This window comes from Aethalodelphis obliquidens, unplaced genomic scaffold (assembly GCF_003676395.1).
Source record: "Aethalodelphis obliquidens isolate GAN/ISIS:26980383/991018 unplaced genomic scaffold, ASM367639v1 scaffold123, whole genome shotgun sequence".
Taxonomy (NCBI): domain Eukaryota; kingdom Metazoa; phylum Chordata; class Mammalia; order Artiodactyla; family Delphinidae; genus Aethalodelphis; species Aethalodelphis obliquidens.
The window spans coordinates 1,517,844-1,545,609 of NW_020838067.1; the positions used below are offsets into that span (position 1 = coordinate 1,517,844).

The following is a 27,766-nucleotide window of genomic DNA, read 5'->3' on the forward strand; positions in this document are numbered from 1 at the left end:
CTGCGGGCCGCGCCGCCTCCCCACAGGCCTCCCATGTTCCGAGCCCGCTCAGGAGGGCAGCTCACTGCGTTCAGAGCCTCCATTTCCCTCTGGTGAAATGGGGGTAGTCGTCCAGTTGCGAGGGGCTGTGAGGATCAGGCCAGTGCACAGAGCCACCCTGATGGCCTGCCGTGTGTGTGCCCACGGGCTGCGGGCCGAGGCCACCAGGTCCTGCGGTCGGCCACACTCAGCTCCACACAGCACAGCCACGATAGAATCAGGTCGGGCCCCGTATCTGGCCTCCGTTGGTCCAGGCCCTTGATGCGCTGCCTCTTCCTCCTGCTGCAGCCCTCGCCCCGCTTCCCTGAAGGGTACGCGGAGGCTCAGAGGATCTGGACGCCTGGCCCAGCAGACCCTGGAGTCCCCATATGGAAGTGGGTGCTTCTCATGGGCGCTGCTCCACTGAGAGGCTTCTGGAAACCCAGTGAGGAGGCAAAGTGTAAACTCGTCTTGGTGCCAAAGGGAGGGGGCCGCAAGGAGTCCTGGTTGTGGGTATTGTCGTGTTCCCATAAATAGGCCTTTGGACAACGGGCATTTGGGCTGCATGTTCCGTCTGAGGTTTAAAATGAAACTGGTTTTCTTTTCCTGTAAAATGTGTGGTCCCCACACACATCCCCAGCCACCCAGTCTGGTTTCCCCGGCGCTCCCAGGAGTGCCCTGCAGAGCCCTTCCCTGGAGGAGGACTCGGGGTGAGGAGGACACCCTGCATCTGGTGGTAGTGTCCCCTGGAAGAGCCCCAGTTTCCCCGCGTGGGGGACGTGGGTGAGAGCAGGTGAAGGCAGCCGCAGCTGACGTTCAAAGTCATCTTTGAAAAGAATCAGAACACCAACTTGTACATGCCATGTCCTCTCAACCACGTAAAAAGAAGCTTTGCAGAGAAAAGAAAGAAGAAACCAGGTGAAAACATTAACTATGGGACTGTGGGAGACTTTTTCCCTTTTTAGTTTTCTCTTGACACGCAGATTTCATTGAATGAGCCTGGTGCGTCCACAGCTCTGGGCCAAAGGCATGGAGACTCCCCCGCCCTACTCAGATCCCGGGTGCCAGGCCCCGGCTGGGTCCTAAACCCAAGCCCAGACCCAGGGCCCGCCTTCAGCCGCCCGCGGCTGCCCTCAGCCTCCCTCAGCTGCTCTGTCCCCTGGCGGGCCAACTGTATCAAGGGGGCAGACCCCCCCAGGCCACCACCATCTGACAGACCGTGGGAGGGAGCCTAGGCTTGGAGGCCTTCGCCGGGCCTGAAAGGACGGGTCACCCTGAGCCCCAAGGCCAGGGCCCGTGTTGGGCCCACGCCCCCCGTCCAAGGGCTGGCACCGTCCAAGGAAGGCAGGTGGGCTGCACCCCAGCCGGCGGGCGGCTCAGAGGGGAGCGAGGGAGCTCAGTGAGAGGCCGGGGAGGGGCTGGCCGGGCTCGCTGCAGGCCGGGGGCACTGATGGGGGTTTGGGCAGAGGAGGCCGGGATCTGAGGCATGTGTGGACGGTGGTCCAGGGAGGCTGCAAACCCCCCGTGGAGCCCCGGAGAGTTCACAGCGGGCTCCGGAGAGCAGGCGGGGCGGGAGCCTCGGGCTGCCCTCTGTCCCCAGCCCCGGGCCGGCTGCCACCCAGCTGCGGGCCGGCTCACTCCGACGGCTGCCTTCTGCCCGGACAGCCCGGCCCACTTCAGCCCCACGGGGGCCTGAAGCCAGCTCTGTCGGGGCAGCGACCCTGAGGTGAGGGGACCCTCCCCAGGCGGTCAATGGCCTCCCCCTAGGTCCTGTCACCGGCTGTCCACAGAGACTCCGGAAAGCAGCTTGGTTGGGAGAAAAGCGGGTTGGAGAGAGTTGAGGGGTGAAAGTCGAGGTTTCAGAAAATCTCTATAAAATGAAAACAGACCATCCGTCTCTCTCACTGGCGTCTCACCCGACAGTGGCCTTTGTGGCTTTCACCCCACCCCGTCCGTGGGTAAGCAGCTCTGAAACCCAGTGCAGAGCCAGCTCCGGCTGCCAGCCACCCACCGCTGCCTCTCCTGGAAGCCAGCCTGATGGAGGGGGACCTTCACCAAGCGCAGGGAGCACTTGGGGTGTCTTTTCTCCCCCAAAAGAATGGCCAACCCTCCTCCCCTTTGGCCATTGAAGCATTTCAAAGCAATTGTAAAAATTATATGAACCCCATCGAAGAACTGTTACAACAATGTTTATACCCAGTATTTGAAACAAAGACAATGATATTATAAATAATTGTAGATGATGAAGATAGGCAAGAAAAAATAACATCATTAAAAGAATTTTACAAGACGGACCGTTCACCAAGACGGATGGAGTAACACAATACGTTAAAAATATCTGCAATTAACATAAACATGGCACAGTGTACAGAAACCATCTGCCGACCAGCCTCACCCTGGGCATGGTCCCTTGTCATCCACATGGGCCGTGCCAGGGCCTCCCCGCGGCCCCGGCGAGGGCAGGGCCCCCAGGAAGGGGCCATTGGCGTGTGCCTAGCGGGCCTGCGACCTAGTTCCAGCACGAGGAACCGGGGGCTGAGGCGTATCCTCTTTCCCTGCCCTGACCCTGGCTGAGGTCCGCCCGTCCGTGTCCCCACGGCGCTCACTGCTTCTCCATCACGGCTCTCAGACACTGTGCTGTTTCCCAGGGGGTCCCAGCGGGGAGTCTCTGCGAGCCTCTGGCCTGTCTCGGGCGGCGTGTGCAGCGGCAGCACCTAGGGCCACACGACAGCTCTCACCCTATCCCCGGTGGGTCCCCTGTGCCTCTTTCTCTTTCTTTTAATCAGTATTTGATTTTGTTTTTAACCTGGGAAAACTTTGGCCGCACAGAAGAGACACCCCTGAAAGCAGCAAGATCAAACAGACGTGAATGTCCCCTCACATGCTCAAGCGTCTCTGTCTCTCTGTCTCTCTCCCAAGCCCTAGAATCTTGCAGACGACGCGAGAGCCCCACCGCTCTCCCACAGGTAACGCCCCCTCCCCGTGCGTCCCTGTACTCTCCCTGCCTGAGGTTGTGTCCCTAACAGAGGTGGCGTTGCTGCGGTTTCAGTGGCTCCGTTTTTGGTCTCGCACTGACCCAGGGGTGCTAGAGCCCTTGCTGCTTCCGTTTCAGAACCTGCGCCCCCGGCGGGGTCCTAGTTGACTCGCCTGACTGCAGCCCGGGCAACTGTCACCTGTGTGAGCACGGGTGGGTTGTTTCCACGTCTCCCTGCTTCACGGCGTTTCCCCGGGTGGGCACCAGGAGGCCTGCTTGTCTCGTCCTGGAATGGAGTGAGGCCCTGCCCGCCTCTCCTCCACCCTCATCCCTCCAGCCCGCGCCTCCCCCGTGGCCCGTCTCTTGCCACTCACAGGATGCAGCCGTTGGGCTTTCAGAGCAGCTTGTCCTCGGCCTGGTTTCTTGGAGGCCCAGGGTCAGCCCTAAGTATCAGGCCTCTGCGGGAATCCTCCCCTGCGGAGCAGAGCCGGGGGTGAAGCGAAACCCCGGCGTTTAATCAGAAACTGGGCCCCTGGTTTGCTCTGTCCGATTCTGCAGGCAGCCACTTCCCATCTGTAACTTGGAGTAAGGTCCCCAGGAGGTCGTGTCACAGTCTTGAGGCTGTCACGTTCCCTCGGGAGGGGGAGTGTGCGAGGACGGATGAGCAGGCATCTGGAAGCGCCTGCGTGTGCCTTGTTCTGACGCCCCGCCCCTGCCCAGGGGCCCGTCTCTTCTGTGGTCCACGGCTGGAAATTGGCCCCTGGGCTGGGCCTTGCCCCCGGTGGTGGGTGATTTCTCTGAGGCAGGACGGGCGGCCCAGGGCCAGTGGGGACCTCGGAGGAGCCACCCGAGTCCGGCTCCTTCACACGCCACTCCCCGCCCTGTGCTGCGCGCTCGGCTCAGCTCGGACTGGGGACGCAGGGGCAGGGGAAGTTGCTGCTCCCTGCCCTTCCGGGCTCCGTACCTCCAGACAGGCCGGGAGCTGGGGAGGACGCGGGCAGGTGACAGGGAAGGCGCAGCTTCCTCGGTCTGGAGGAGCCCGGAGCACCTGTGAGGAAGCAGCATCGTGTGAGACCGGCCCGCGACTCACAGTCACCGGGGTGGCCGGGGGTGGGGGCAGGTGCGTGCAAACGCCCGGTGGGAGATGCAGCGGGAGAGGTCGGCGGGGCCGTTGTCCCCTACCTCAGGACAGGGGAAGCCACTAGAGCCAGGCTGAGCTTATGACTCTGCAGCCATTGCCTGGCTCACCTTAGGCAAGGCCCTTGCATGTCAGTTTTTTCTTCTAAAACGGGGCTCCCGACACCCACTTCCCGGATTATGAAGAATAACAAACCTGGCAGTCTTTGGCCTTCCGGTGCCCCTGGGGCTGCCAGAGGAGAGACATGGGAATCTGCCTTCAAACTGCTGGACCTTGAGGTGACCCTCCTGGGAAAACGGGGTGCAACTTCCCCACCACACAGAGTCCACAGGAGGACCTGGGGCCTTGCCTGCCAAGGGCAGACACCCAGCAGGGCCCGCGGCACAGGAGGAGGGCACGTGCCAAAGCTGAGGTGTGCAGGCTGGTCCCCGGTCGGGGTCCTCTCCCCGCAGCCCCAGGCCCACCTGAGAGCCCCGGGCCAGCGGGAGCTGCATGGGCCGTACATCTGTGCAGGTGTGTCTGAGCGTGTGTCCACGAATGTGTGCCCGTGCCCGCGAGTGTGAGTCTGTGCCCGTGAGTGCTTGTGTGTGTGTTGTGTTTTCACAGAAGGGGGGTGAGTGAGAGGCCAGCTTCCTGACAGGGCAGTTGTAAAACATTCATAAAACTTTTATTGGACTTGCCACCCTTCCAGATAAATATTTTTCGATTTTATGGGCTTGTTTTAGGGCCCTGAGCTTAATCATGGCTTTGTAGCCGCCTTTAAAAAAATTAAATATTGTTTTGGCAAAGGGAGCCCCCTCCCCCCACCCCACCAAAGGCAGCCGCTCTCTGAGCTCATAAATTCCTGCCGCTCTCAACTCCTGCCCTCTCTCCCTCCGTACCCTCACAGCCACACTAGGATGAACCTAGAAAACGAGGGAAGAGGGAGAGAGAAAAAATAACTGTTATTTTTTTTCCCGCTGCCGCCCCAGCCTAGCGCTGGCGGGGCGTCAGTCCAGCCCGTAGCATCCACAGGAGGAAGCCAGCGAGGGGTCCGATGGGGCCCCTGCTGCCTCCTGAGGGCCACTGCCTGTCGTGGAGACAGGGATGGGTTTGCATAGCCCCCAGCTCCTCCCCAGCTCCCTCCTGCCCCACGTGGGTCCTGAGCAAAACCCCCTCTCACGCCCCCCGCCCCAGGACTCAGCACATCACCCGTCGCTGTGCTGCACCCCCTGCGCTCATCCCTCTGTCCTTCACGTGTCGGTTGTAAGTGTGTGCCCTGGCAGAGGTAACCCGTACACGGCTGTGTCCCCACACCTAGAGCAGGGCCTGGTGCTGTCACGCGTGCCCGGTGGACACCCCAGCGGTGGTGATCGTGGTTCATGCTGTGTAGACTTGCTTTGTGCTGGACACCGTCCTAAGCGTTGTGTCATGTTAACTCGCATGCGCGTTACGACAACCTTGTAGAGTGCATTGTACTGTTGCCCCATTTTTTGGATGAGGAGACAGGCACCGAGAGGCAGAACGCTCGCGTGAAGCCACACCGCTGATCCGTGCGCAGCCGGGCTCTTGCCCGTTCCTGCTGATTTTTGGGGGGACCAAGAGGGAGAGCCTGTGCCCTTCCAGGCGCTGCAGCCTGGACCGAGCCCTGTCCGGTGGGCACAGCCAGCACTGGAGCCCGGCCCTGGGCCTGGGGGGGCTGGGACAGGGGCTGAAGCTCAGATGCCTACCCTGCCGGGTCACCAACTCGGGTGCCTCCAGGGACGGGCGGGTGACAGAAATGAGTGGAGCCAACGGGCCCGGCACAGGCCACAGAGGAGCTGTCACGGCCGCCCCTCCACTGCCGCGGGGTGGGAACGTGAGGGTAGGTCCTCTGGCTTTTCCGGACAAGCTAGTAACGCAGAACCACGTGTCCGGCGTCCTGAACCTGAAGGTTGTGAGTCACTCATGTATTTCAGAAATGCCGTGGGCACAGAGACGCGTCCGCCAGGCCTAGCTAGGGAGGAAGCCTTCTCAGAGGAGGCGGCCCTGAACTCGGCCTTGAAGGGGGCGGGGGAGACGGCCTGGGGAAGGCTGTCCCAGGCGGAAGGAACGCTGGCTCTGCTCGGGAGGGCGCGCTCCTGCGGCCCAAAGCAGGGGGCTGGGGGGACACTGAGGGGTGGCGTGCGGGACGCCTGGACGCCTGAGGCGGCCGGGGTTCCCCCGAGGGGCGGCGGACGGAGTCCGATGGAACCCGCAGAAGACCTCCTGGGCCGCCTTGGGAGGGGCAGGGGCAGAAGTGATTGGGGGGCCTGGCTCCAGGAGGAAGGGGTGACCCAGGGTGGAGAGGCAGAGACAGGCACGAAGACCAGGCCAGACCAGACACAGGAGCACGTCTGTGTGCTCAGAGCAGCGCATGGCGCTCACCCCCTGGTACGGGCAGCGTGGGCCCCTGGCATTTAAGACCCCTCGAGCTTTACTGGAAAAAGCAGAGAGGAGGAAGCCTTGTTTCCAGGGCTGGGAAGGCAGGGCACGTCCACGGAGCCCGTCCGCTCCAGGCTCACTGAGGCCGCTCGCCGCCTCTTCCAGGGAGGGGCTGCTCCCTGCTCGTGCGGCCCACTTCCCATCACGGACACTGGGATCTGGGGGCCGTCCCCAGGTGCCCAGTGGAGCTGCCTCTCCTGAGCCGGCGACCCACCCCTGGCTGACGGTGGTGCAGGGCCAGCCATCCTTGGGTACACGTGCTGTGATCCGCATGTGTCATACTGGTGCAGAGACAGCCACGGACACCAGCTCAGGTCCCCTGGCACTGTCCTCCCCACCCCGGGCCTAGGCCCCTGAGGGCAGAGAGACGCCTGGTTGGAGCTGCTCTGAGCTGAGGCTGGGCCCTCCTCAGACTCGGGGACAGGCTCCCCACATGTAGCATATGCCCTGCCCCCTAGCCGCAACGAGAGAGCTGAGCCACAGACAGACTAAATCCCGCCCAGGGCAGAGCCTGGGAGGGAGTTTTGGAAGGAGGGGGACACATGCCGGTGGGTGAGGGTCCACGCCAGCCTGTCAGCAGTTGCGGGGGGCAGTGCTGAGCCAGGCGGGTGCTCCGTCCCCATTGCGCCTTCAGGGAGCCCCGGGACAAGGACAGTGCACATTGCGGGGAGGGGAAGGAGCAGAATGCGGTGAGAATCGGGCGGTGATGCCGCCTGCAGCACCTGCTCTGTGCCTGGCCCTGCACTGCAGGCTGGGGACCCACGTGGCCACGTGGGCGTGAGGGCTGCCATGGAGGGAGCCGGCGCAGGGCTCTCCCGCTGGTACCTGGTGGACACATGGCAGACGGCTGTCGAACAGATGACGTAGCGATGCAGTAGCGTCGAGCCAGCCTCGGCGGCACGCTGGTGTTGGTGGGTCGGGGGGCAGTCAGCCCTCACACCTGCTTCCCCTGAGCCCGCCAGGCGCTCGCAGGCCCGGCTCTGCCTGTGAGGGGCTGTGCCTGCGCTCGCGGTCCCGCGTGCCCGTGCAGGGGGGGCAGCCGCGCTCGCCCCGGCTGCAGGCTGCAGGTCAGGGAGCGGTAAACTGCCGGAGCCTGCGGCTGTTGAAGCAAGAGTGTGGATGGGGACCAGAGGCTCGCCCCCCGCCCTTCCCTGTCACCGGAGAGGACCGCCAGCCCTGGCGCCGCCGCTCCCAGCGCACTGGAAACGGGGCTGATATGTAATCACGCTGCCGCACACGGGCCCTGGGAGGCGACTGCTCCCCGGACCTTTGTGCCCCTTCGTGATTCTGGGTGAGGGCTTTTTTCCCGAGTCATAAAAAGGACATTTTTAATATGTGGAATTTTTTTTTTCAAGAAAAGCACTATGAGGAAGACTTTTATTGTCCATAAGCTCTACGTTTTACACCAGTGATCTTGGTTTCTGCCCTCGGTACTTTAATTGAAGATTAACTGCTGCGAAAGAGTGTACGCATTTAGGGAGTGTTTGCAGCGTTAAAATTCAGCTTCCTCACTGTGGGGACAGTGTCCTTGGGGCCACCGGGACCCGTGCCCTCCCTCGCCAGCCTCCAGGGGAGGTCCGTGGAGGAGGCCCCGGCAGGAGGGGTGAGTCCTCGCAGTCCGTGGGGGCAGGTCGGGCGTCCAGGAGCAGCGTGGGCTCCTGAAGGCAGGGCCCTCACGTACCTTAGCCCCGAATCCCTCGTCCCGAGCCAGGAGGACGCCTCTGCTGAGAGCAGGCCGGTAAGGCCACAGCGTCCGCCCCGGGCTGTGGGCTCGGAGCTGCGTCCCCGAATCCTGAGGGCTTAGGTCACTTCTCTGCCGCTAGCCGCGTGACCTCGGGTGAGTCCTTCACAGCCCCGGGCCTCAGCTTCCGCCTGTGGATGGTGGCACGGACGGCGCACCTTCCTCGTGAGAGGCGAGGCACGCAAAGTGCTTCTCTCCTCCTTCCTGGGCCGGGCTCTGGGATCCAGGCTCTGCCCTGGGAGAGCCTTGGTCGGTTGGGGGTGAGGCCCAGGCCCGGGTGCAGGCCCTGGAGCTCAGCCCACTGCGTCTTGGCTGTGACCTCGTGCTCGCTGCTGACGACCTCGTGCCGGCTTCCTTGTGTGCAGAGTCCCCCCGGGACACGGCGTGAGGTCGAGGGCCCTCCTGTCCTGAGGCAGTGGGAGCAGTGCCTGCACGTGGTTGGGGCCCATGGACGTTAGCCAGGGTCACTGTCGGGGTCCTCGTGACCGTGGATAGCTGGCTGTGCCCATCCTCTGGCCGTCCGCGCCAGGTGTGCCTCACGGAAGATGGTCTCTGCCCTTCACACCCACCTGCCCCCCGCCCGCCGTGGAGTCCACCTTCAGCATCTGCGGGCAGTGTGCGAGGAGTCCCAGCAGTCCCGTTGAGACCCAGAGCACGGAGGCACTGCGGCCTCGTCCCTGGAAGTACCTGGAGACAGTCCCCATGGGGCCGGCCCACGCTGCCCGGGCAGGGCACCCCCAGGCGTTCCCCTGCCTTGTGCCCTTTCCTCCCCACCCCTGTGCCCCGCCCGGCCCTTCAGCTGTGTACCCAGCGAGAAGCAGCAGGGTGCTGGGCTGGCCAGGCCCGAGCCAGGCGGCGGAGGGCGTGGCTTTGTAAGGCCATGGGCCTGACTAGCTGTGTGACCTGGACAGTCACCTCCCGTGCCTGGAAAGGACATCTGGAGGCTTGCAGGAGACGCTGAACGCTCCTGGCTGGGCGGCGTGTCGAGGAGAGTGCCAGCTAAGTGGTTGCAGTGACGGTGGTGGCAGGGGCGACCTGGCCGGGCCCAGGCCCCGTGCTCCAGGCGGCCTTCCCCGCCCGGAGACTTGGTCAGACCTCAGCCCGAGGGCTAGCCGGAAGGGCTCCCCCGAGCACTGCCACTGAGGCAGGGCAGCGCCGGCCTTGGGTCGCGGTCAGCAGGGTCCCACCCTGCCCGGACAACCCTCACTCCTGGGGCTCGTAGCCCATCCCCTGTGTGCAGTCGCCACCCCCGGGACCGTCTGCTCGCACCTGTCCAGCGTCCAGGTCCCCACGTGCGGAGGGGTCCAGCGCGTTCTGCCTCCCCCAGTGCCTGGCTCGGCTGTTAGCTGTGGGAGGGTGACGGGAGCCAGGCGGACAGGTGGGCGGCTCTGATTCCCGGGGCGTGGGCGCTGCCGGGGCCCTGCCCTGGCAGATGAGACAGGGCAGGTGTGCCTGGTGGCCAGGGTCCCCCTTCCTGGAAATGCTGGCATGGCTGCAGGCTGCACCCCGTCTCCTGGGCACACAGGTTCTGGACGTGGGACAGTGTAGAGGGCCTCAGTGGTCCTGGAGGAGGGAGGCCTGGAAGGCTTCAGAGGAGCCAGAGCCATACGCTAAGCTCCGCTGAGACGCGAGCAGAGGTGGGGTTTGCCAGGTGGACGGGCCTCGTGGACACCTCAGGCTGAGGGGGCACCAGTGCAGAGCCAGGGCGGGGCGGGGGCGCGTGGGTGAGTGAGGAAGCACGGGGTGTGCCGGACGCGCTTGGCGAGGGCCTGGTTAGAGGAATTTGGACACCTGCCTGAGGAGCGGCTGGAGGTTTCTGAGCCGAGAGGGATGATCAGGTCTTTGTTCTGGAAGGATCTCTGGCAGCCGACCCAAGGCCAGATCAGAAGAGAGAGCTGGCAAGAGGGCCTGGAGGCTCCTGCCAGGAGGCCAGTGCAGGGCCTGCTCCTGCGGGGCCTGTGGGGTGCCGAGGCAGGGGTCCTGGGGGATGCCGCGCCCCGGGAGCAGCCCTGGGTGAGAGGTGGTGAGCCCTGGCTGCCCCGAGCACCTGCCCCAGGGGCCCCCCGCCCCCCAGCCACCTGAGGGGGTGTGGCCCCAGCCCGAGGAGCAGTGGGAGCCGACGCTGGGCGGCATGGGGCTCGTCACAACCCCCAGCAGCCCCGCACCAGCTGCACCCCTTCCAAGTGACAAGGGATGCTCCTGTGCCCGGGCCGTCACCCTGTAGGTGAGCCTCTGATTCTCAAGACCAAGTCATTTCCTATTTCAGAATCGCTTTGTTTCTTGCCTTAAAACAAAATCCTTCCTTCCACACAACGCCCTGGTTTTCACTCCCCGCACGCCCCCAGTCTCCAAAGCCTTGGCTGCCTTATAATTTCAATTTACATGGTGTGGGAAAGATTTCTGCAAAGGGCCCTTTTTTGTTTTTGAAGAATTCATCATTGCTGCTAAGAAGCTTAATATAAATTAAAGGAGGAATTAAGCAACATTAAGACATCAAAATGGGGGTGCGGGCGCCCACCGCCTCGTCTCCGCCCATCAAAGGGGCCGCGTGGAGCCCGTGGAGTGTGCGCTGAAGGCCTCAGACGGGGCCAGCTCCAAGGAAGGGCCTGTCTGTCGCCCGCCTCTCCTAATTCCCTTTGTTGCGGGGACAGCGGAGCACACGTCTGATAAAAACTTAATCACCTTATCTTTTTAAAGCAAATTGCATCTCTGTTTACATATGGGATCCATAGCAGGAAGAGAAAGGAGGGAAAACCAGGCAGCTGTCCACCCCCCAGCCAGCCACACTCCAGGCTCCCGAGGATGAGCGCGAAAAACCAGGCCCGCAAAGCCACAGCAGGGGTTCCAAAGCTGCCGTCACCCCAAAAGACCCCAAAGTTCAGGAGGGTCAGCAGGAAGGGAGCCGACCGGTGCCCCGGCTGCCCGAGCGGCCAGTCCTTCTCTGCCCGAGCGGCCAGTCCTCGCGCCAGCTCTGGTCGCCAGCCCGGCTCTCCCTCACCCGCTAGGCCTGCCCCGTACCACACTCGCCTCTGGGCGTGTCGCTGAAAACCAGGCTGCCTGTCCTCCTCGGGCCTCTCCGCCGTGCCGGCTCCATCGGAGCCAAGCTCAGCCCAGGCCCAGTTCGAGGGACCTCAGCCACACTGCCCCCAGGGCGGGCATCCAGTCCAGAGTCGGCTGTGGCTGAATTCAAGGCCCTTCCCGACCATCCAGCCCCCAGCCCAGCTGCTGGCTGTGCCCCTCTGTGCCCCTCAGCCACCCGTCATCCCCGGGATGCTGACCCCCCAAAGGGCCCCCCTGTGCCCCGACTCCCTCCCCGCCCTGCATTTCTGCTCTCTCCAAGGCTGCGAGCTGCGGGAGGGGGTGTGCTGGAATGGCGGGAGCTGGCACAGCTCTGAGGGGCCACCGCGGGGGCCAGTGACCCCGAGCTGCCTGCAGGGCTCGGTTCCCCCTGGAGGGCGCAAGCCGCCCACCAGCGTGGAGGCCGCTCTTCCAGTCGGGCCCCAGCATGAAAGCGAGGCCAGCAGTTGGGGGCAATCTGCCGGCTTTGATGGCCGTGTCAGGGCGGCACCCACGGCCAGGGCTTGGGAAACAGCGCGCTGCCCGCATTCTTCCCTGATTACCCGAGCCCCAGCCAGGGCCCAGCAGCCTCCAGCCCATTGTGCCTTTGTGTGGAGCTGGCGCTCGGTGAGAAAGGCCAGCCCGGCCCTGGGAGAGTGTCCCCAAGGGAAGCCACGGGTAGCAGCGTCACCCCCAGGGTCACGCCAGCCCTCCCCACCACATCCCGGGGTCTGGGCTGGTCGGGGGGTGGAGCGGGGCCGCTGGGCTCCAAGAATCCTGAGGGTTAGGGAGAAAAAGCAGGGACGCCTGTGAGCCCCGTGGGATCACGGGGACAGCGTGAACTTGAAACCTGCAGCAACTCTACCCTCATGCCCACCCCACCAGGCTCCAGGTCACGTGGGGCAGGGGGCCTGCTCTCTAGACCCAGCTTCTCCCTGGGCCGCAGGCATGCAGACGAGTTTTTCTGGTCCTGGAGGCACAGCTCTGCTGGTGGGTTTCCCTTCCTCGCCCTGCACACCCACTCGAGACCCCACTCATTCTCTGCGTCTTCGTCCAGCAAATCCTACCTGTACCCGCAGGCCAGGCCCTGTGCCTGGGCCCTAACTCCCACACAGGCCGCTGGGGAGCAGACACAAAGCAAAACTCCTGCGAAATGGGGCTCCAGCAGTGATCCCGCCAGCCAGGGCAGGGGCGGGGAAGCCTTCCCGTGGGGCAGTGGCTGAGTAGGAGTTGGCCAGACAGAGAGGGCCGGGGAGAGTGTTCCAGGTAAACGGAGCGGGTTCAGAGGCTCTGCTTTATGTCTGCTGGCTGGAGCAGGGAGCCCGTGATGTGGCAGAGTATACAGGGAGGCACCCGCTGGGTGACACTCAGGACCTTGGATGCCAAGTAAGAGGAGAGACTCTGTCCCGTGGGTGGAACCAAGCCGGGACAGCCACACGTGTCTCAGCGCGGCCCCTCCGCCCCTGGGGGTGGGACTAGGGAGAAGACCAGCACAGTGGTCCCCCAGGGCAGCGCCGCGGAGGCCTCCTGTGCGGGGCCGGGCGGCCGGGATGCAGAACAGGGATGCTTGCTGCAACGGCGGCGCAGAATCCGCGGCCTCCCTGGGGGCGAGCAAGGGCCTGAGACCCTCCCTGTCTGGGCTCCCACGGGCCCAGCACACGGGGCGCCTCGTGGACACGGTTAGCCCAGAGCCCCGGCCCTGCAGCCCCACCAGCACGTGGCCATATGTGCTCTCTGTCCTCGAGCACCATGCCCACCCCACCCAGGACTTGGCGCTCAGGCTCTCTGCCTGCAGACCCTCACCCGGCATCTCCATGTGGCCGGCCCCTGATCTCCAGCCCCAGGTCCCCCCCGGTCCCGCCCCGGTTCTTCCTGGAGAAGCTAGCCCTCGGCGTTATTTCCCTGGTGGCCCTGGTGGCTGTCTGCCTACCTTGCTGCCTTGTTTACTGCCTGCCCCTTCTCGGGCCAAACTCTGGCGGGCAGGCCCGCCATCGTCTCCCAGGCCTGGAGAATTCTGTGAAGGTTTTCAGGCAGTGACCACCCGACACCCTGACCTGCCCTCACTTCACACCACTTGCCACTTGGCTGAGGGGAAAGGCCACCACACAACAAGGTGGCCCCCAGTGGCATCGCCACGCATCCCCACAGCCTGGCCGCCCCAGCAGACGGTCTCCGCTGGTCGGCATTCAGGCCACCCCATAACGGAGCAGAGGGAAACAAGGCGGCCATCTCAGGAAAACAATTAAATGGCCTCGTCCTCGCCAGCGCCAGATAGATTTTCCAGCTCTGCCTGCTTTGGGCCGCGCAAGGTATGCGCTCTGTGTAACGAGAGCCATCGCGGGCGAGATGGACCGCCGATTGGGCCACGCCTGTCTCCCCAGCCCGGCGCAGACGCCGGGGAGCCCCGCGCCTCTTCAGCCATCAGACCTCCTGGCACCAGAGGGGGACGGGCTGCCCGTGCATTTGTCAGGGTCTGGTGCCAGCCGCCTCCTTGCAGAAGGAAGGCCGGGGAGTCAGACATACCTGCAGGACTGGCACTGGCCTGAGGGCTGCCCCGGGGCCTTTCCCACGCCCCACGCCCGACCCCAGCGGCGGGCGTGGGGCCTTCGATCTGGCACCAGGCTGCCCAGCAGGAGGGAGGCTCCCCTTGGCCCCAGCATCCTGGAGCCCCGTCCGCCGAGAGCCCCGCCTCCCCAGGGAATGCAGGCTTTGAGGTGGGCGGTGGAGAGGGAGACCAAGTCCCTTGTGCAGCGAGCAGGGCCGTCCCCGCTGACTTTGCGGTTGTCCCTTGAGCCAGCCTCCTGGTCACCTTTCTAGACATCCAGCAGCTGCAGGGCAATGCCCAGTGCTCTCCCGGGCTTGCTTCCTCTGCAGAGCCGTGGTCCAGATCCTGTTTTGGGTGGACACCCCGAGCCATGGGCTGGGTGGCGGCAGCCCACATCTGCCACCAGATGTGGACCAGAATTCAAATCCTGGCTCTTCCCAGCTGACTGTGGGGCCTCACATGAGGCACCGCCCTCCTCAGGGCTCCGTTCTCCTCAAGTGTGTGGAGGGCCCGGGGGACGGGACGGCCAGGGTCCTCCCTGCACTGAAGCGTGACGTGAGCTTCCGCTGGCCCCTCTTCTTGGGAGCAAGCCAGCGCCCAGGCGAGACTGGGCCCGGGAGGACACCCCTCACATGACGGCAGAGGCACAGTGGGTGCACCGGGTGTGCAGGGGGCGATCCACCACCTCGTGCCCATCCCAACTTCCCACTGGCTCCGGACACCCAGCCGTTAGGTCTCCTGGCCAGTGGAGCCTCTGTGTGTGGATTAGAAGTGAGTGCCCTCTCTGGGGACACAGCGGCCTGCCAGGAGCCTCGTTTGGTGAGCGGGTGTGGAGTTCCTAGCTCCTCACTAGGGTGTGGAGTCTGCACACCTCCTGGCCCATCCAGGCTCACCCTCACCCCAGCCCTGCCAGCCTGCTCCCAGCAGGGTTGTGGGACTCACAGAGGGGGAGCGGCTTGTTCTGGGGAGCCCGCTGGTGCAGAGCTAGTCTGGGGCCTGGCCAGAGCCTCGGCCCATACGCTCGGGGTAGCCAAGTAGTCTCACCCTGGCCGGTAGCCCACGGAGAGACTGCCTCGTGCTGCCCCCAAGCAGACGCCTCGTAAAGACAAGCCCCAGAGAAAGGGGCACCGCAGCCTGGTGTTGGACGCGGGGAAGGGCATCCCAGGCAGGAGGAACAGCATAGACAGAGGGGAGCCTGGGGACGGCCGTGGGTTCCTCAGGGCTGCCGGGAAAGCACGAAAGCAGTGGACGACGGGGCTGGAAGGGTCGGGTGGGCGTTAGGGTGTCAGCAGATTTCCGCTCGGTCGTTCGGCTGGAGGGAGTGGACAGAGGGTCTGTACCGAGGCACGGGTGCTGAAGGGAGCCAGTGAGCCGTGGGGGCTGCTCCACCCCCACCCGGGGTTAGGGGGACAGCATCTGCCAGCGCCCAGGGAGGAAGACCCCAAAGGAGCTCTGGCCAGAGAGTGGGACCGTCGCCCTACTTCTCCCTCCCTCCGCCCTCCGATCCACTAAGGTCCTTCGGCAGAACCGTGATGCCGTCTGCAGAGGTCGCCACCCGGGCACACAGCAGGGCGGGGAGAGCATCTCCAGGGGCTGTTGGAGAGTGCCGAGCCCGGGGGGGCCTCAAGTGCCAAGCCTCGGGGTTGAGACTTAGGATGAATGCGCCGGGAACGGCGGGGCCGCTTAGAGCACCGAGAGCGGGGCGGCCCACAGGGGCCTGAGTGCTGGGTGGGTGGGCGGGCAGGGGACCGGGAGAGCCAGGTGGGAGCCATGCTGAGCTCCAAGCCAGCCGGGCTGGTGGCGTGGACCAGTGCGGCGAGGGGCCCGGAATGCTGGTTGGGGAGGCAGGGGGGCGAGCCCAAGGTGACACTGGGGTCCCGGCTCCGCCACAGAGGGTGTAGGGCGTTGCTGAGTCGTGGGGCACGATGGAGCTGGGCCAGCACACGTGCCGTCTATGGTGGCGGGTGGCAGAGTGACAGGCTCTCCCTCTGTGCCTCACGCAGGTGGCCTCAGCCCCGAGTCCAAGAAGATCTTGACACCCACCCTCAAGAAGCGGGGCCGCGCCGGCCGAGGGGAGGAGGCCGGGCAGCCAGAGCCCGTCCAGCACGTGGCTCTCAGTTTGTCTTTCAAGCGCTACGTCTTCGACACCCACAAGCGCATGGTCCAGTCTCCCTGAGTGCCCGCCGGCCGCCCCAGGGCACCTTGCCCAGGCCCGGGGGCCACAGTGCCACATGTGCCTCCAGGCTCTCCCCGGAGCCCCCGCGCCCCCCCGCCAGGGGACAGCACCGTGCAGGAATGGGCTTCGGCTCCACAGCTGGTGGCCGGTGTCCCCCAGGCTGCCCGGCTGGCGGCCAGCGCTTGCCAGTCGCAAATAAATGCCCCGTGGTGCCGCCCGTTCTGCTGGTCTCTGATTTCCTGGGGTCCCCCCACCCTCCCAGATCTGTTCCCAAGGGCGATGTCGGGAATTGCCAGGGCTCCTGCCGAGAGCAGGGCTAGGGGAGGGACCCGTTGGGCTGAGGGGGTCCACAAAGTGTCAGGCCCTTAGGTCAGGCTCGGTGGCCCCTCGGGTCTCCTGGGCCTTGAGAGAGTCCGGGAGTCCTTGGGCAGCCGAGTCCAGGAAGGGCGCCCAGGGGTGTCTGGGAGCAGCGGGTGCCAGGCCAGTGCTTCGGGGCAGAAGGCAGGCTGGGGGGTTTGGCCCTGCATCCCAACACCAGGAGTCCCAAGGCCTTGTGCCTGCAGCCGGGCCTCTCTCGAGCCCAGCAAGCCCCGCCCTGGCTCCTCTGCCCCCTGTGCCTCAAGCCACCCCACCCTGCAGCCCGACCTGGCCATACTCAGAAAAGGGTGAAGTGGCAGAGCTGACGGGCTGAGGGGGCATCAGAGCTTTTAAAGACATTTGCAGGATGAACACATGTTCCAGAGTCCCTTTATTTGGCCTCCAGGTGGACGCAGAGGCCTCCCTTTTACCCTGGTAATCGGTGTATTATGCTTTAATTTGCAACAGTGGCATTAAAAATATTAACAGGGATGGCTCATAATCAGATGACTTGGGCCTGGTAAGCCCTGGAGCCAAGGGCCCCGGGCAGAGAAGGATGCTGTGGACCCGCCGGGCCTGTGCGTGGTGGCCGTGCTGGGCAGCGGGCAGGCCTAATCCAGCGCCAGCATGGGTGCCGGCAACAGTGGTGGCAGCCACCCCACGGCAGCCCTCACAGGGTCCCAGACGTCAGGCCAGGCAGCCGTCAGGGCGACAGCTGCGGGCTAGGTGGGCAGGGACAGTCCGGGCCTGGCCCCCATCCCCCCGGAGCTGGGAATGGGGCGGGGGCAGCTGGCACTGCTGCAGCACCGTCAGGAAGCTCCCCTGGGAACCGTCCCCGACACCCCACCATGCGCCAGGCTCCGGGCCCCACTCTCGTTTAGCCCCACCCCTGCCCTGCACCCCATCTCACCAGGGAGGCGGTACCACCTGGCTGAGGCCGCCGTAGGTCACAGGGTGGGCTCCCAGCAAGGACTTCAGGCAGAGGCCCCGCCCCCAGCCCAGTCCAGTCCAAGGGGAGCAGGAAGGGCCTTCACGAGCACCTGCTGGTACCAGGCCCCGGGCTGGCCGCTCCCGTGGGTACTCGGCCCTTTGGAGGGGACGCTGGCAGGGCTGGGGCCTCCCGGGACTCACCCCTCAGACAAGGAAACCTTCCTTCGTCGTCCTCAGTGCGTGGGGAGCTAGGTGGGCACCACTGGGACCTCCAGCCAGGCCAAGTCCTCCCCGACTGAGGGCTGTGAGGGTGACCTCTCCCTCCAGGCCCCCTCGGGGTGGCCCTGCCCTGCACAGGCTGTGACCGTGAGCACATCACTGTCTAGCTCCACGTGAGGGGTCACGTGACCCAGCGGGGCGAGGGGTCCTCCGTGAGCAGGTGCTAATTCTGGGGGCAGATCCCTGGGAGAGAGGGGCCCCGAGCCACTGCTGGGCGTCACATCCTGGCTGCCCACTGACCAGCACTGTGCCCTCGGGCAAGTCCCGGCCTCTGCCCGGGTCCCTGGGTACAGCAGGAGAGTCAGAGCAGCAGCTGGCCTCCGTGTCCCTGCAGCCGTGGGAGGGGGACCAGTAGATGTTGTCTCCCCACCGGGAGACTGGGGGCCTGAGCACCTCTCTGCGGTGGTGTGGGCAGCCCAGACCCAGCTCTGCCCCCAGTCGGCCACTTCTCCAGGACCTCTGAGGGTGCCCACGTCTCGCCTGAGGGCAGCACTCTTCGGAGCCCCGGGAAGCAGGCGGGCTCAGGCCGAGGGAGCTAAGGCCCAGGGAGGAGGGGGCAGCCGAGCCGCGGTACAGGGAGGGGCTGCCAGGGTGCAGTGAGACTGCCCGCGTGGCCAGCGGCCCAGGAGGGGACGCTATCAGGTCTGGCATCGGTCGAAACCCGAGCACCCCAGCTGCGTCGGCGGGGCGCAGCCTTTGAAGGGGGAGCACGGCGGGCAGGTAGGGTGGGGGCCGGCGCCTGGTGCTCTCCGGAGCAGTGTCCCCCTTCCCTTGGCTCCAGGCACCCCCAGACCTTCCACGTTTCGTGGAAGAGAGGGCTACAGCGTGCGGAGCCCACCGTGGCATCATCACGCACGTGAAGTCGCAGAATACGCTCACCCACCCGCAGGGGTGGCCGGCGGGGCAGCCGCGGGGCCCAGCCACTGCCTCAGGTGGAGCTGGGATTTGAACCCCGGCTCTGGACACCTCCAGGGCCCCCCTCGCCCCAGTGCCTCAGCTGCGCCCTGGGGTGGGGGCCGCCCCGCCCGCCTGCCCCCCAGCATGAAGTCGTGGGCAGGCGCCCTGCCACGGACTGGGGCAGGAGGGGCGGCCGTGATCGGCAGGCCCGGCTGGCTGGCTGGCGGGGCTAATGCACCAGCAACGAGATAAGGCTTATCTGGAAACGTCTCTGGAATTGAGACTCTGATGGAAACAGGCTTCTGGGTTAATATACTTCTGACAGATAAAGTGGGAAGCCCTGGGGGCCCAGGGCAGGAGAAGGGGCAGCTCCTGTTCTCCCAGGCCTCCTACCCTGGCCGGCGTGTGTGCACATGTGTCTGTGTCTGGGCGTGCACACGGATCTTGGTCTCTGGGTGTGTGTGTCTCATTTGCGGAGGCTTTGTCAGGCTGGGTGTCTGGTGAAGAGGTGGGTGTCAGGTCCAGTGTGCACAGGGTGGGCACACACATTTGTCCAGGGCCAGTTTGTCCCTTGGGCCTCTTCCCCAGGACCTGGTGGGGTGGGAGTGGGGCTCATCACGCCCATTCCGCGGACCCAGAGCTTCCTTGAGGTGGCCCAGGACCCTCTCAGTGCCGGCTCACCCTCAGGCGATCCAGGCCTCAGGCCTCCCCAGTCTCCTCACGGGGCATAGAATTTCCAGGTTTCCTTTGAGGGGGCTGAGGCCAGTCCTGGCCATGGCCTCCCAGCTCCAAGTTCAGCCATGTCTGTCCCCCATGGCCATGACTAGAGTGAGAAGCCTCTCACTAAGGGGCCACCTGGGCGAGGTCTTGAAGAGAGAGTAGGAGTTTGGGGCGGCGGGTGGGGGGGGATGCTTCGGCAGAGGGGACAGCAGGAGTGAGGGCTCTGGTGGGAGTGTGGAGTTGGGGGGCCTGCGAGAGGAGGGACAAGGTCACGGCTCCCCGGTCTCCCTCCAGCCCTGGCTGGGCCTCCAGTGGCCCCCCGCACTGGCAGGTCTGATTAAAAAGAGTAATTAATGCCTGGCTGATAACACAGTCGAGCCATTAGTTAGGCAGCTCGGCCAGTGCCAGGGCCTGACTGCTGCACGGCACCCAGGCAGCAGGGATGCTGGGCATGGGGCGCTGTGCTCCCTGGGGCAGTTGACCCCGACCCTGGGCTCGCGGGGTCTGCTGCGGGAGCACCGTTCCCTCTGCCGAGGGCCTGTGGCGGGGCGGGGAGGCAGTGGGGGCAGCTGTGGAGGGAGGCTGGGCCGAGAAGAGGCCTTGAAGGGCCTTGAAGGGCCTTGAGGGGCAGAGGCAGGGCGAGTGTGTCCAATCAGCGTTCGAGACCCCCCCCGCCCCCGCCCCGACTTCCGACCAGCACTGGACACTCCTGGCCGAATCCCAGGGCCTCCCGGGGGGCGGGGGCTTCGTGGGCTGGAGGAGGACTCCAAGGTTGGCCGGTGATGGGCCAACGGGAGGCCGAGCAGGCTGAGGCCCGAGGCCCCGGGGGGAGGAAGGGGACATGTGGGAGGTCTGGGGCTTCGGCGCAGGGCGTGGAACTTGGCGGCAGGGGCAGAGTACAGAAGAAGCCCAGAGCTGGTCATTCGGCATCCACCAAGTACCTCCTGTGTGCTGGACGCGGCGGGGCGGGGGCAGCCCTGGAACCCCCACCCAGGCCAGCAGGTCAGAGGTCGTGCACCCACGAGGTATTGCTCAACCCCCCACTGTTATCACCGGGTCCGGTGGGGAGACGGTGCAGCAGAGAGGAACGGCCACTTCCTACGGCCACAGCTGGGCTCTAGATAAAGGCCCACTGGGAGCCCCGGCCAACCTGGGGAGGGCCAGCCACCCACCTCACCCCTCAAGGGACACCCCCCAGACTCAGCCTCTAGGCTTCCCGCACAGTCACCGCCAGACAGGGCGGGCGCCCAGCTGCTGAGTGCCACCCGTCCTGCTCGGGCCGGGGCTTCCGCTCGCCTCCCCAGGGTGGGCCCACCGAGCCCCGCCGAGTCAGGCAGGTGACCAGCGCGGCGCCTGTGTCCGGGCACTGCTGTCACAGCAGCATTCGCCCGGCCCACCGGGGCCCTCGGAGGGGCCGCGTCGCTGGGAGGCGCCCCCGCCCACTCTGCCTGTGCCTCGGGGTCTCTGCGTCCATCTCTCGCTCGTCCTGCACTCGTGACCCTGGCTCCAGGCCCAGCTCACCCCTCCCACCTGCCACACCCCCAGGTATGATCACACCCTCTCGACCCCCTCTGCAGCCTCTGGGGGCCTGTCCTTGCGAGAGGTGGGGGTGGAGCCGGCAGGATGTAGGAACCGGGCCTTCCCTGCAGCTCCAGGCAGCCCTTGGAAGCCCAGATTTCCCAAGGCTTCCAAAGCCGGGCCACAGAGCCAGGTCCTGACCCATCCTGGGCCCTCCCAGTTCCTGCCCCTCTCAGCCAGTTCCTTACCCTGTCCCTAGACTGTCAACACCACCACCACCCCGAACCTGACCAGCACCCCACATACACCCTTATCACGAGGGGCCTGTACAGATACCCGTGGGGAGGGCCTGCTGGGGGCACAGGCCGGTGGGAGGGAGCGTGAGGCTGGTGGCCAGCGAGGAGGGGCCGTAGCCAAGGCCAGGGTAGGGGGACGCGACGTGGCCTCTTGCCTTGGCACTGGGAGGCACACGAGGCGGCGAGAGGGAGGGGACCTGGGACACCTGGCGAGCCTCCCCGCGGTCACACGTCGGCTGCGAGGGGGAGCCCCGCGGCGGGCACGGGTGTTGGACACCTTGACGAGCTCGCTGGGCTTCCCGAGCCCAACCCCGCAGCCCCTGGGAGACACGGGACCCGGGGCTCGGGGCGGTGAGGGCTGGAGACCGGCGTGCGTGAGACCAAGCTGGAGAGAAGAGAACTCAGGGCGTGAGACACGGGACCCGGGGCTCGGGGCGGTGTGGGCTGGAGACCGGCGTGCGTGAGACCAAGCTGGAGAGAAGAAAACTCAGGGCGTGCGCTGCGGGCCCCGGGCGGGAGAGGACACGCGAGCCGGGGACAATGGCTGTGGCTTGAGATGCGCGGCCCAGGGCAGGGTCCCGCGGAAGTGGGCCAGGCGCCTCTGGGTGGCAGGCAGGTGTGGCAGGCTGTTGTGTAACAGGTGCGGGGCGAGATGGAGCAATTTGTTCCCCGATCAGATGTGGCCCCAGACAACAGGGGACGCTGGCCCCCAATCGGCAGCATCTCTCCGCTTCTCAGTATTCAGGGGTCGAGGGAAACGCGCCCGCCCGCCACCCAGGCCCTCACCGGTCACCTGCCTGACTCGGTGGGGCTCAGTGGGCCCACCCTGGGGAGGGTGTGGGAGTGCAGGTCAGGGGAGCAGAGGGAAACTGAGGCAGGAGGGCGGGGTTGGTCCTCTGCCCCAGCCCCCCAGCACGGGGAACCCTGTGGGGCAGGTCCCGGCGCAGAGCTGGCCCGGGGACCAGGGGGTCTGGGTGCGTGTGGACATGCAGGCAAGCCACGGCCGCCCCTACCCTGTGGACAGCCGGGTGGGCTGCTGTTAAGGAGCAGTTGTCAGTCACAGGGCGCCACTGATAAGACAGACAAGCATCTCCCGGTGGCCGGAAGGTGGTGGGAGGAGACCCAGTCCCGGGGGTGCCCCCATTGCGGGTGGAAACACTGAGGCTGTCGGTTCCGGGCAGGGCGCCTCCCACCCACCCGGGCCGGAAGCCTCTCCAGGGCCTCTGGGCAGCTGCCGTACACAGCGAAGCCATGGGGCCCCGGCCTGGCCAGGGACGGCCAGCCTGAGGTCACCTGCAGGCCTGAGTGTAGGATGGCAGGTGACTCCCGAGAAGACCCTGGGGGGCAGGGAGGAGCCAGTAACTCACCCCCTCAGCCCCAGCCTTGAAGCTGCAGCTCGGAGGCCAGAGAGGTTGCAGGCGGAGGTCCCATGGGGCTCGTCAGAGCTGGGGTGCCTGCCTGAGCCCTGTGCTGTGGGGAGTGGCCAGAGCCAGGGACAGTGAGACACAGGCAGAGACATACGGCGGCAGAGAAAGAGCGAGACAGACGCCCAGAGAGACGGAGAAAGAAGCAGAGAGAGAGATAGGGGGACCCCGAGAGCTGAGTGCACCCAGGGGAGGGCCCCAGAGACGGGGAGGAGAGAGAGGGTCCCTGGGGTCGGCCCCACGCTGATTGGCCAGGACTGACTGCAATTAAAGCCCATAATTGATTCCCTGGTCTGACGAGGATCATTTCCATGCAGAGAATTAAGGTTTTCTTCCAAGATGGAAATAAAGATTAATTTGCAATTTCCTTCCTCACTGCACACAGGAGAGCAGCCCCTGCTGGGAAGAGGGCTCAACCTGGCAGGTGGGCTGGGGGGGGATGGTGGCGCGAGATGGGGCAGCCTCCAGGCCTGGGCGCATGGCCTCCCTGGGAGAGGGCAGCCTCTGGAGGCTCCAGGACCCCTGTGTGCCCATCACTGGCCCAGAGGGGCCCAGCCTGTCCCCCTCGGGCTCCTGGCTCTGTGTTGGTGCCCCGCTCAGAGCGCTCCCACTGTCCTGCTCTGTACCCTTGGAGGGGGAGGCTTACGACTCGCGGCCCCCTCACGTGGTCTGAGGCCCGGACGGCCACGGTAGATGAGGCAGGAGAGTCCTCCTTCAGCCCCAGCCTCCCCGCCAGGCACAGCTAATGGAGCCCCTCCTGGAACTCACACAGGGCTTCCCTGGAGGGAAACACGCTGGAGCCCAGGAGGTGTCCCCACGGCCCCGCGACCCTGCACCCTTCACTGAGGGCACCCCAAGCACAGGCACACATGCAGAAAGTGACAGCCCTGGGGCCTGTCCAGGCCCAGCCACCGAGGGCCGCCCCTCGGAGAGGCCTGCCGAGTCCCAGGAGGCCAGAGGGGCCACCCACGCCCGTGTCCCCAGGAGCCAGCGTCGCATCCTCAGACCTGTCCCCGGCAGGGCACACCGTGCGGCCACATCACCTCCTCCACCCTCTGCAGGCCCACACCTGCCGCGGCCCAGGCACAGGGAGGGTGATAGGCTGGTCTTCCGGCCCGTGCAACCTCTGAGCGAGCACAGCTGGGACCACTTGCTGCCCCCGGGGACAGCGGTCCGAGCACAGGACGGGGGGTGCCGGCTGTCTCACCGGTGGTCTTCCGAAATCCTGTCTGCACTCCCTGAGTGCTCCGGGGTTGTGCTCTGCGTGAGCTCTGGGCAGGGCCTCCAGGATCCCCAAGAATTTGAACTTGGGCTCTCGGCCGGGTATAGCCTGAGACCCACCACCCAGCACTTCCCGCCTCTGCTCCCTGCCTGCCCTGCCTGGTCCGCTGTGGGCCGCACAGCCCAGGGCTGTGAACGGCCTGGAGCTGGCCGCCGTGCCTTATGCTAGCCTTTCCTGACAGCCACCTCTGGATGACCTATGACCTCGCCCGGCACACGGGCGGTGGGGAGTTGGGGGAGTAGGTTTATGAGCAGAGGGGCTGGCGCATTCCTCCACGGCCTGGTGGCCTTGGCCTAGGTCACCATCGCCACGGGACTGAGCGGCCGGCCGCCCCCCAGAGTCCCGACCGCTCCTCCCCGGCCCACCTGCGACACCACGTGCTCCAGAGCAGGGACTTCATCTGGCCTGTGTGCCCGGTCCACCTGGGGCTGGGCGGGCTCACCCCCCGCCCCCCCTCCACTGCTGCCGCATCCTCCAAGTCCAGCCTCTGCTTACATACCTCCAGGCACGGGGAGGTCCCTCCACACTATCCCGGCCGAATGACAGCTGAGACGAGCAGCAGCTCTGGGGCAGCCAAGACAGCCCAGCACAGTGCAGGCCCTCTCTGGGGGGCGCTCTGGTGGGTCCCAGGTCTGCCCTCTGCACCTGCAGCTCCTCTGTCCCCAGGATCCTCCTCCAAGGCGGCGTCCCCTGACCAGCACCTCCGAGAAGCTGGGCCCAGAACCTCGCTTCCCTGCCCTGGCCCTGGGCCCTGAAATGCCCCGGCCGCTGGTGGCTGCTGCATCTTGTTCATTAGTTCATTGATTCCTTTGACCAAGACTGGACCAAAGTTTCCTGCACACTTGCCAGGGCCTTGGGGCGGCTTGGAACAGCCTGATGGGGGGTGCCTAGAAGGGCGGGGACAGTTGCCGCCCTGGCCACCATGTCTGGGAATCATAGGCTGGCCTCTATCCTGGGAGAGTCAGCATGCAGATCCTTCCTGCAGGTTCCACAGACCACCAGCACCTAGTGGTCATGTAACCAAGTGTCTGGTTCCCAGACCTCACCTCGCTCAGCAGCCCTGGGACCCAATGAGGCCTGGAGCAAGTGTCTCACCCTCTCTGTGCCACAGCAAACTGAAATGGCTATTAGGACCTGCCTTGCTGGGTAGTGGTGTGAATGGAAGGGGCACACAGCAGGTGCTCACTAAATGCTCTGTGGCAGCCACCTGGGAGAACAGTTGGGGCGTTTCCTAAAAAGTGAAACAGAGTTATTGCCCAAAAGTGGAAACAACGCTAATGTTTATCAACCGATGAACAGATAAAAAGTGGTGGGCGCACCCACACACTACCTGGAATATTATTCCGTGGAATATTTAAATGAAATATTATTCAGTGATAATATAATAATAATGAAAAGGGATGCAGTACCAATGCTTGCTAATGGATGAACCTTGAAAACATTGTGCTGAGTAGAAAAAGCCAGATTCAGAGGATGCCGTGTTGTATGGCTCCACGTGTATGAGCTACCCAGAAGAGGCAAGTCCACAGAGACAGAAGGGAGACTGGTTTCCTAGGGCTGGGAGATGAGAGGAGGAGGGTGGCGGCCAGGAGGTGGGGGGGGGGGGGTGATGCAAATGATCTAAAATTGATCGTGGTGCCGGATGTACAGCTCTGTGAATATACTAAAGCCATTGAATTATGCACTTTACATGAGTGAATTGTGTGGTGTGTGTGATATCACAATAAAGCTGTTAAAAAAAAACTAAGCAATGAAGTTACCATATGACCCAGTAATTCCACTCCTAGGTCTGTACCCAAGAGAACTGAAAACATACATCCACACAAAAGCTTGCACACAAATGTTCAGAGCAGCATGAGTTGGGACAGTCAGAAAGTGGAGAGGGGGCTTCCCTGGTGGCGCAGTGGTTGACAGTCTGCCTGCCGATGCAGGGGACACGGGTTCGTGCCCCGGTCCGGGAAGATCCCACATGCCGCGGAGCGGCTGGGCCCGTGAGCCATGGCCGCTGAGCCTGTGCGTCCGGAGCCTGTGCTCCGCAGCGGGAGAGGCCACAGCAGTGAGAGGTCCGCGTACCGCAAAAAAAAAAAAAAAAAAAAAAGTGGAGAGGACCCGAATGCCCATCAACTGATGAATGGATAAATGAAATGCGGGCCTACCGTGCAATGGACTGTGTGATTAGCCAACAAAAGGAAGGAAATACGGACACGGACTCAACATGGATGAACCTTGAAAACATTACGTTCAGTGAAAGAAGCCAGATAGCAAAGTCTAGATTGTAAAATTCCACGTACCAAAGTGTCCAGGATGGGTGAATCCATAATGTAGAGAGTACCTCTGTGGTTGCCGGGGGCTGGGGACCTAGTGGGACGGCACTGACTGCTAGTGGCTGTGGCTCCCTTTTTGGGGACACAATGTTCTAAACTTAGATTGTGGTAATGGTTGCACTACTTTGTAAATATGCTAAAACCACTGAACTGTACACTTTAAGCGGGGAGCTTTATGGCATGTAAATTGTATCTCAATAAAATTGTTTAACAAATGAATGATGCTCGAAGACTGTCCTCACCACCTCACAGCCAATCCTGGGTGGCAGCCCCGCACCGTCTGGTTCCGGCCAGAGCCTTGCCTGGTGGGGAGACAGCGCCCACTCCCCGGGGACTGTGGGGCAGAGTGAGCTTGGAACTGTGGCAGGGGGTGAGCGACACCCAGAAACACCGGCGCAGCCTGGCTCCTGGTCCCGGCCGCCCTCTGTGCCCACCCGCGGTGGCTCTCAGCTCCCAGGGCTGCAGGAGAGGCTGGTGGGATTCTGCAGTGGGAATCCTACTGTTCTTGTCTTAAATCATTTTAGTATGTGTCGTGTTTATTAAGGAAATAGTTCAAACATGTGAAAAATGCACAGAGCACAACACAATGAACTCCCACCAACACCAGCGAGGGAAACAAGGAGTGGGGGAAGCTGCTGGAACTCTCCAGGCTCTGCAGCTGAGCCTCTGCAGACCCCCTGCCCGCCCATCTTTGTGGAGCGGCCCTGCTCAGGAGGCGGGGGGCCTGCCCCCACTTTGCTTTCCTGGGTTGGGGGATCAAAGCTCACCATTGGGACCAGAAAGCAGTAGGGACTGAGTCGACCTGAGACTCTGAAAGTCTACAGCTCTGTTTTTAAAAATCACGGTTTGCTGCATAAAGAAAAAATTACCCTTTCAGATGTACAGTTTTGTTAGTTTTGAAAAACACATGCAGTCACAATACAGAAAAGTTGCCCCCCTCCAGATCCTTCATGTGCCCGTGGCCCCCCTCCCGGCAGTCACCGGTCTGTTTTCTGTCCCTATAGTTGCGTGTCATCTAGAATGTCACGTGTCACATGGCCACATTTACACCTCTGGGTCCACCCGCGTCCAGTGCCTGGACGGCAGTTCCCTTTGCTGCTGGTAGATTCTTCTGCGTGAATGTTCACCAGCTGCGGGACAGTTGGGGGGTTTCCAGCATGGGGCAGTTGTGAACAGTGCCGCTACAAACACTCATTGATGAATTTTTGTGTGGACCTAAGCTTGATTTCTCTCGGGTTAGCACCTGGCTGTGGAATGTTGGGCTGTGTGGTAAGCGGCGTCTAACTTCCCTGGTGACCACCAAGCTGCGTCCCCTCCTGACACGGCTTTCTCGCTCTTTCCGTCAGGCACCTACGTAGGGCCAGGCACTGTGCCAGGTCAGGGATGGCCGTGGCCAAGACCGGCAAGGCCCTGCCCTCCTGGGGCTGCCAGTCCAATGGGGGAGGCAGACAAGAAACAAGAAGACTTCAGGCACACGCAGGCTCGTGCTGGCTGGCGACACAGGCTCTGAGGGTGACAAGAAGGAGGGGATGGTCAGCGAGGCCCTCCCTCACGAGGGGAGCCGTCCGATCCTAGATCTGGGGGATGAGCAGGTACAAAGGCCCTGAGGCAGGGGTGTCCCGTCATGGTGCTATGACCGTGACGGATT

General features: G+C 64.1%; 1 protein-coding gene across 7 annotated transcripts in view; it reads left to right on the plus strand.

Moving 5' to 3' along the window:
* The window catches only part of EEFSEC (eukaryotic elongation factor, selenocysteine-tRNA specific), a 188,832-nt gene that overhangs the window by 132,831 nt on the left and 28,235 nt on the right, over positions 1 to 27,766 (plus strand). The window contains exon 7 of one of the 7 annotated variants that reach the window (XM_027098501.1): positions 23,285 to 25,767. The exons of 5 other annotated variants lie outside the window; for them this stretch is intronic. In XM_027098501.1, coding sequence (XP_026954302.1) covers positions 23,285 to 23,358 — 74 coding nt within the window. In that variant the 3' untranslated portion in view covers positions 23,359 to 25,767. Of the gene's footprint in view, positions 1 to 15,918; positions 18,531 to 23,284; positions 25,768 to 27,766 lie in introns of those variants that run through there. One more of the 7 variants, XM_027098500.1, reaches the window with a different exon arrangement.